Below are 9,047 nucleotides of genomic sequence, written 5' to 3' on the forward strand. Positions count from 1 at the left end.
TAGGTACTTTTGGAACTTGAGAAAGAATCTGGTCACTGACACAAAATAGCTTCCATGATGGTATTTCCATTTCTCTGGGGGGATGGGAGATTTAAATATACTCAGGCTTCGGGGGATGTTTCCCCGCACAAAAGCATTTTTGAAAATAAGTTTCAGTTAAATTAAAAGTTCAAGAGTAAAAATGGAAGATTTCCATTTTCAGAGGGGGTCCAAGAAAACTCTAAAGATAATGGTACAATTACCCAAGTTTACTAATATTTATCCAACTGAAATAAATTGTGGAGGGTGTCTTTCGTTACCATCTACATGTCTTTGCAAAATCAGGGAGTCTGATAGGGATGTCCAATACTGTGGACTCCAAAAGCCTGTGTACAATAGATCTTAGTGGGGAGGGCTGTAGCTGCAGCAAGTGCTAGGAGGGTGGGGTTGGTTCCTGTGGCTAAAGAATCCTCCATCCTCTTCCTTCCCCATTTCTCTTCTCCCAGTCACTTTCACTTCCTGTAGCAGAGGTCCCTGGCTTCCCTTCCTGCTAGTGATGCAGCCGTGTGACCAAGTAGCTTAGAGAAAACTCATGTCCTTAACCTTGAGAAATGGAATCTAGCTGCGAGCTGAAATTATCTCCTCCTCCCCTCCCACCATTTCCCAGCACGACAATCTCACCATCCTTCCATTGCCTTTTAGCATACTTCAAAGCTATCTTGAGAAGTGGCAGAGGGTGGGGGCAAAAGACAAGAGAGGGAACGCAAGAAAGGAAGGAGACAAAGGAGGGGTAGGAAAGCTGGGGGGCAGGCCCATAGCTACTTACCACCCAGGCCTCCTGACTTCCCATCCAGCCGGTTTATTTTATTTTTCACATCCACCATGGCCATGCTGAGGCTGAGCCAAGCTTTTGTCCTGCCCTGCCTGCTGGCAGTGTACTTCTGGCTGGCTGCGGGTGAGGCATGTCACAGAGCACATCTGCTCCCTACTCCAGCCTTATCTCTCTCCTATCACTTTTTAAAAACTTTTACTCTCTTGTTGCTCCTGACACAGTGACCTCCCCCCCGAATTATTTAAACACCCCCTGAAGTAAAAAATCCTGGCTACTGCCCTGAACTGGGGCTAAAGAAGACAGAGAAAGAGGAACTAGAAGAAAGATGAGGAAGGCACATGAGAAAGGCGAAAAAACCCGGCACTGAACAGGCACCAAATGGAAGAACACTACTGGAATATTTTTGCTGGAGAGTAATCATTCTCCATCTATAACCGTTTTAAAACGGCATAGGAGCCCCCCCTGAAGGAACAAGTCGCGTTTCAAATTCCAGAACGTGGACGGACGGCTCATCTTACTCTAGTCAAGGATATGAAATGTGCAAATTGCTTAAATTGTGCTCAGGTACGCAACAGGCTCTCTGCTTTTAAAATAAACGGCTCACATCTGCTGTTATTAATATTATGATTAGATAATACTTCTGTGCATACACAAAGGGCATCCTCTCCGCCCCCCCCCCCAAATAGCCACAGTCCTTCTAATCCTAAATCTACAAAAATCCCTTCCTGTTCAACAGATTAAGGGGTAGCTGCAAGTTTACTTGGAACCGACTTTCTCCAAGACCACAAAGGAGATTTTCCCGGGCAGCACCGCCCCAGCTAAACACGCAGAACTCCCACCGCGCTGCCTCGCCTGCGGTTACAGTACCTGGTGGCCGAACTGGTTGCATGGGAAGGCGAGCACCGTAAACCCGCGGGGCCCAAAGCGCCGCTGCAGCTCGTGGAACTGGGTGAAGTCCCGGCTCGTGGTGCCTCAAAGCGAGGCCACATTGGAAACCAGTACCACCCGCCCCAGAAACGAGCCCAAATCTACGGGCTCCGCAGCGCCTAGCGGCCGCACCATCACGCCCCCTAGTCCAGACAGCGACGACACAGCCATTCTCTCAGACGAAAAGCAAGTGCGCAGGCAACGCTACTCAACCGCTTTTCATGACTCCGAGCAAACTCCGCCCTCACCTCCACCCACCCCCCAGCGCCCTTTCCAGAAAGAGCATCGAGATAACGCCTCTGCCCCACTGCCTTCCTCCGGTTTGGGGGGATGGAGGAATCGCAACACGTGTTCTAACGACATCTTGTTGCTTGTAAACATGCAAAATAGACGGTAATTTAGAGGGCTCTTTTGATCGCTATCTCCTGCCAACCTAGCCGTTCGAAAGCAAGAAATTGCAAGTAGATAAATAAAAGACTTCAGTGGGAAGGTAACAGCGTTCCGTGTGCCTTGGTGTTTAGTCATGCCGGCCACATGACCACGGAAACGTTTTCGGACAGCGCTGGCTCTTCGGCTTAGTAACCCTAGAGTCGGATTCGACTGGCTTTCGAGCAAGGGAACCTTTACCTTTTACCTTTGATCGCTATAGAATAATTTTGAAGTGAATTAATTTTAATTCTCATTTAGTGGATTTAATTCTTATTTAGTGGATAGGCAGTATTATCTTATTCCATTAACTTAATCGAATCACTTCATTGTCTGCTAAAAAAAACCATGCGTCTAGTGTTATCTTAAGAACCAACAAAATGTTACTTCAGCAACAATTTCGTAAATTAGGGCCCAGTTCTTTTAGTGTATGAAAATGACTGCTGCAGTAAAAAGACGATTGCCTTGCCTTTAAAGTGTCCCGACTCGACTCCTGTTTGTTTTCGCTAAGGCAGATTAACATGGAGATTTTTATCCGCAGTAAACCAGCTGGTTTTCTCATTAGAGGTTCTGAGCTACCCCCTTCCCCTTACAAATGTTTACATTGTTTGAACATTGAATTAAATTTGAAAGGTTTCATAATTCACTGGGGTGGAATGTCTGAGATTGTACAAGCGTCAGATGATTGTTTTTCAGTTTTTCTTGGGATGGAGCAACATTTAGATGGAATTTACAGTGCAATCCCAACTGTGTTTAAGATGGTGCTGTCAGATTTCAGCCTTTCATATGTTGTTGCCATTAGCCACATTTCAAGTATGTTAGTCTGGTTGGTGAAGCCTTTCCAAAATATGACTTTTGAAGGATTGCACCATATTGGAGAACCTTTGATAAGTACAATTATGTACAAGCAGGGAACTTGCAAAGAATTTTGGGGGTCACTTTCCCCTGTATCCCTTTTCTCATACTACTTCCCTTTCTCTTGTCACCTCTCTGCTTTCCCTGCTTCCATCTCCCCACTCACCAACAAACCTTTCTTTTATCTGCCCCCCCATCTTCATCCCTATTATGTATTCAGTTATTCCCCATCTAATAAATTAGGCTGGCAAAGTCTCCTTCAAAAATGGCTCACTATAATTACAAAATATTGCTATTATAATCAGTGCCCCCCTCCCTGAAAGGTTAGGTGACTCTCAGTGGAGTAGGTTGAGGCAGAAAGCCTGGGAAGATACTCATATTAATAACATTGATATCAAATACTGTATAAGATGGTTTTATTTATGACTAGTGTTTCTACAGCTATAAAACTGCAATACAATCATTAATAATAACATTTAAAAGGATGCCTTTGATAATATGGGCTGAGTAGCATTTGGAGCGCCTGGGGTGTTTTTGCAGTTTTCCTTGATGTATGTTTACGGGTGATGTGGACTTAATCCTGTTAGTGATTCACAAATGCAGAGTATAAAGAGGCGTAATCTTGTGCATGCTGCTGTGGATAGGGAAGGCTGCTATGTGGAAAAGAGAAGAGGTTTCAACATGTCAGTTCCTCACTGTGCTGTTGTAACCATATTTGGCATGTCTTTCTCTTATGGCTGAAAAAAAGAATGAAGTTCCTCCTGCAAGCTTGGGGAGTTGCTTGTTATATCAGCTTCTACTCATGGGGTATATGAATATGTCAAAGAGGACAAAGCATCTCAGCTATTTTGTCTTATTCCTGATATTGGTAACAAAGTAAGCTGAGGCACTCACAACTCCTATTTCCACCTGAGGTGTTCTTTACATCCCAGCACTAACAGTGGCTTTCTTCTTTGGCTGCGGCTGCCCTTGCTGCTAAGGAGGTCTGTTGTATAATTCACTGATGTGAAAGGTATTGTGTTGAAGTCCCAGACAAGCCCTGCTTAGGGAGACTGAGTTGCTGTACTTTTCTTATGAAACTCACTACCACTCGCTGTGGTGACAATCACTGCCTTAGATAGCTTTAAATAAAGATCAGACAAAATAATGGAAGATGAGTTTATCGGCTGCTACTTATCACAGTAGTTCAAGGACAATGGGGGAGGGGCATTTAGCTTGGGCTTCAAGCTGATAAGAGGCCTCAGATTTAGAAATTTGTTAATTTATTGGCATTTGGTAGGTTTCACAACTTATGTTTCACTCTTTTTTGTTGCCTCGTTACCAGTGTTCCCTCTAAGCTGAGTTAGTGTGAGCTAGCTCAGTTTTTTTAGCCTCTGGCTCACACGTTTGTGTCTTAGCTCAGGAAGGATGGCTCTGGAGGGGACTAATTTGCACAGTAGCCAAATCACCTGCTCACAACTTTAATGCCAGTAGCTCACAAAGTAGAATTTTTGCTCACAGAACTCAATGGCTTAGAGGGAACGTTGCTCGTTACAGTGTCAGCATTTTTTAAAAGTTATGGCTGGGGCCTCAAAAGCTGGAAGTATAAGGCTGCATGGCCTGTAAGACGGAGCTGTTCCACCAGGCCTTTGGTTTAGGCGGTGGGTGCTTAACCATCTAGGCCTTCCCTGCCCATGGTACCAGCTCAGTGCCTTCCAGCTATCTGCTTCTTACCTGCAAACCAGGGTACCTTACCATCTTCTGTTTAAGTGCCTTCTTTTAGTGCCATGGTATTTTGACTGCTTGTTTTTATATTATCAGTTTTATTGCTACTTATATGTGATTTATATGTTGTTATCTATATGTTGTGAGCCACCCTGAGCCCACAACATATTTAGGGTGGGATATAAGTTTAACAACAAGAAGAAGAACAGTAGTTGTAGTAGTAGTAATAAGTGACCTCAGCCTGTCTGGATCTCTGAGAGGGCCTGCAATATAGCTAAATAAAGCCTCAGTGCCCAGTGCAGGAACAATGGTGGAGGGTGGGGCGGGGCTTTGTGCTCTGTTTCTGTACTTCCTGGAGGCATCTGTTTGGCCCCCACTGAAAGTAAAAGGACTTTGATCTGACCCATGTAAATGCTGTGCTAAAAATGCACCTCTCTCTCTTAAGAAATCATTAAAATATTCTGTCTTTGCTGAGGGACAATTTATATCTCCATTGGTTAAGTATCTTAGTGCAATTTCTTAAACCTGTTTTTAAAAGGTAAATGTTGTATCTACATGAATACTGGATGTTTTTAAAAAAAATCAAAGCCATACAAAACAGTTCCCATAACGTACCTTGTATATCGGAGCTCAGACTGCATATCCCATAATCTTGTTTGTTTTACAAATAAATTTCCTTGGTACTTATTTTTTCTAGAAAGTTGCATATGTTGTCCGTTAGTTTGAGGAAGGTATTTTTTAAAACTACTTCCTCAGATCTGAATATTTCAGGCATAAAAATGCTCTCAGCCAAGACTTTTGTGAAATTGTTGTGCAAGAGTAAGTGGGAAGGTGGTAACACTGGTGCAACTGTGTGAAGCTTTTCCTAGATGGGTGAGAAACTTCATGCTGGAAATGTTTGTCTTCTCTTTCCAAAGCCGAGATGATGTAGTGAAACTTCAGACAATGAAAAGACTGTACTAATGAAGCACCTTTTGTTTTATTTATTTATTTATTTTTAAAATTTATTGTTACACTTATATCCCGCCCTCCCCGCGAACGGGCTCAGGGCGGCATACAAATAAGGGCAACATGTGCCACATAAAACATTAAAAACAGGCCGGGAGAGGAAGCCCCACCCCCAGACCACCCCAACTCAGGCACAGGACCTCCGTCTTCGCTGGGTTTAGTTTCAGCCGACTCAGTCTAAGCCAACCAGCCATGGCCTGTAACGCCTGGTTAAGATCTTCTGGACTTGAGTCCGACTGGCCACCCAACATCAGGTAGAGCTGGGTGTCATTTGCATATTGATGACACCCTAGCCCATACCTCCAAGCAATCTGGGCAAGGGGGCGCATTGGGGAAAGCACAGCCCCCTGGGGCACACTGCATTCAAGCGGGTGCCTTTGGGACTGCTGTTCCCCTAGTGCCACCCTTTGTCCCCGACCTTGGAGAAAAGAGGTGAACCATTGAAGGGCACGCCCCTGTATCCCCACATTTTACTGTTGTCTCCACTGCTTGTGCAATTCCAGGAGCTTCTGAAGAACCAAGACACACACTCTATATACTAATAGGTACCATGGCTGCTGTGGCAATATGTGTGTGTGTGTGTGTGTGTGTGTGTATGTACTGCTAAACACAAAACATTTATTAGGGAGAGAGAAACATTGATCTGAATCCAACTCTTAAGTCTAGTTAGGCTTGTAGTCCTGAAAGTGGTAGGAGCTTAATGATTTTCAGTCCATGTGGCTTTCACATATAGAGCATTATGAGTGGGAAAAGCTCTTTTTCACTGATATTTTAGGCATGTTCTAGTTTATAACCTGTAGTTTTGTACTCCCCTGCTTTCTATTCCTTTGGCTTGCTTATCCCATCTACAGATTTTGTCCTGTTTTTCTTCAAAACAAAATGCCTTATCAATCAATATATCAATTTCTGAACCACATCACAGAGGATATGATGGATAGAGCCACAAAATGGAGCTAGATACAGTTGTTTGTGGTGGTGGGATTTCTCTACAACCAGAGAGAGAGAGAGAACATTGGGGGATTAAAATGCCCCAAAATAACGATGTCCAAAGCTTTAAGACAAGAATGCCTATGGAACTTTTCAGTGGCTGTTGGATGTTGCTAGACAACCACATCAATATTGTCAAGTCTTCTAATCTGTTGTATCTGTAAACCAAAGCAAGGGAGAATGGAACAGGAGTGGACTTGAAAAGTACGCAGACGGAGAGTGATTTCAGCAAAGCGTACTTTATACAATCAGAAACAAGACGACTTTGGCTGGCTCGCAGGCCGGCTTATATCCCCCGAGAAACCGCCACCCAAAACACCCCCCCACTTCCCTATAGGTTATTTACAGTGGCCGAGAGTCCCATAGGCTCTCGGCCGGGAACCTAGCCCCCTGATTGGAGTGGGCTAGGATCTGCATAGTCCATTGTCTCTTGGAGCGAAGCTCTGCGTTTGTCTCTGGACTTGTCTGGACTTGTCTGGACTGGATACATTACAGGACTGAAAGGCTGAAACCAGTCTGGAAAATGTCCCACTCTTCCTCCATTATGTCCCAACTACATTTTGTAAAAATGTAAAAATTCTGGAAATTTTGAAACTACAGAGAAAAAAAAAGAAGGGAAACTTGAAATATATGCAATACTTCCTATCCTACCAAACCTAAACTAATTTTACTGCTTTAACAACATAAAATGCATATTATAGGATTGCCAGCTCTAGATTGGGAAATACATGGAACTTTGGGGGTGGAGCCTGAGGAAGGTGGGGTTTGGGGAGGGGAGGGACCTCAGCAGGGCACACTGGACAGAGCCCCCCCTCCAAAGCAGCCACTTTCTCCAGGGGAACTGATCTCTGTTGTCTGGAGATCAGTTGTAATAGTGAGAAATCTGCAGGCATATACAATTGCAATACTTAACAATACTTAATGGAATTTAAACATTATAAATGCCATCATTCTGTGGAAGCAAAATTGCAAATATGCCCAATACCTGAGAGAAAACTGCAAGTTGATGCACCCTAGCAATCTTAGCACATTTAAAATTTTTGCTAAGTTCTCAGTAAAACTTTCAGTTTTCTTCTGAGGTTTTGATAGTTTCCGCCCGCTTCCTTCTGATCTTTTTTTCTCCCTCTTGCAAGGTAGGGCAATAAGCTACTTTTTACCCAATCTGTGGGTAAATGTGTCCCGGTGGTTTGGAGGAGAGGTGAAAAAGTTATCCACATCAGGTCAAAAGGACAGCAGAAGGCATACAACCAGGGGTCATTTCGTAGAAAAAGAGCTAGGGGAACTCATTAGCATAAGCCACACCCCCTGACATCACCGGAAGTGTGTCATAAGGCCACACACCCCGCTCCCAACGGTCCCGGCCGCCGGCACCGGCCTTGCAGCTCCACTGCCGAGCCCCATGAGGGGCCCGGCGGTGGACCTGCAAGGCCGGCGGGAATGCAAGGAAGCCCCGCGAAGGCCCTCCCTGGCCCCAGGCAGGCAGGGGTGGGAAGAGGCAGGGAGGAAGCAACTTACCCTCCCTCTTCTCCTGCCTCCTCCTGGCTGAATGAGGGCCGGATGTGGGGCGGCCGGAAGCAGCAGGCGGGGCTTCATCATGTGCCCCGCCCCCGTACTTCACCTGGGGGAACTGCGATCCCCCGCGATCCCCCCCGAAATGACCTCTGCATACAACTGTAGAGAAACAATGAAAGCCCTGAATGCTCACCTCATGAAGATTCGGTATCCTTCTAACTGCAGAAATGCATCTTGGATTTAAGAGCTGTATATGTCTACAGCATGCCCACCTTGTTCTTAAAAGCATTTCACTCATCCTGAAAGAAAATATTTCTTAGACGTTTTCTGAGTATTCTCTGACATTTCCAATTCTTCCATTTAAAAAACACAGTTTTCCCTGTGTTTTTTTTCCAGTTCCCCCTGCCTCGGGTCTTCATATCTCTAGTCCTAACTCACAAGGGACATGCCCGAAACTGATAAATGGAAACTCACTGTCTACGCAACTTGGCCTGGCCCAACTATGTCCACTACGCAGCCCAGCCAGGACTGGCACAATGCTAGCCACTGCACAGCCCAGCTAGGCTTTCACCAGGAAATGGCTATCAGGTGTAGGTAAAGAGGAAATCATGGGAGCAGATAAAGGTAGGTTGGCTGGTGGCTGGGAAGGAGAGAAAGAAACAGGTCCTGTGGCAGCAGCCACCGTGCCACTGGATGCAGCTCAGTGGCCGAAACCCCTACACCCAGCCCAGTATTAGCAGTGTCCCCTACACTACTGGGTCTGGCCTGGCCCAGCCCAGCAAAGGTGACCCATTTGCAACTGGGACCAGCCCAGGGC

At 45.3% G+C, this 9,047-nt stretch overlaps 1 protein-coding gene across 1 annotated transcript in view; it reads right to left on the reverse strand.

Moving 5' to 3' along the window:
* Positions 1-1,940, reverse strand: part of GPX1 (glutathione peroxidase 1) — a 5,122-nt gene extending 3,182 nt beyond the window's left edge. Inside the window, exon 1 of the mRNA XM_015407380.1 lies at positions 1,679-1,940. Within this exon, the coding sequence (XP_015262866.1) occupies positions 1,679-1,909 (231 nt within the window). The 5' untranslated portion in view covers positions 1,910-1,940. The remainder of the gene's footprint in view (positions 1-1,678) is intronic.
* Between the last annotated feature and the right edge of the window lie 7,107 nt (positions 1,941-9,047).

Source organism: Gekko japonicus, unplaced genomic scaffold (assembly GCF_001447785.1).
Source record: "Gekko japonicus isolate JY-2015 unplaced genomic scaffold, Gekko_japonicus_V1.1 scaffold298, whole genome shotgun sequence".
In the NCBI taxonomy this organism is placed as follows: Eukaryota; Metazoa; Chordata; class Lepidosauria; order Squamata; family Gekkonidae; genus Gekko; species Gekko japonicus.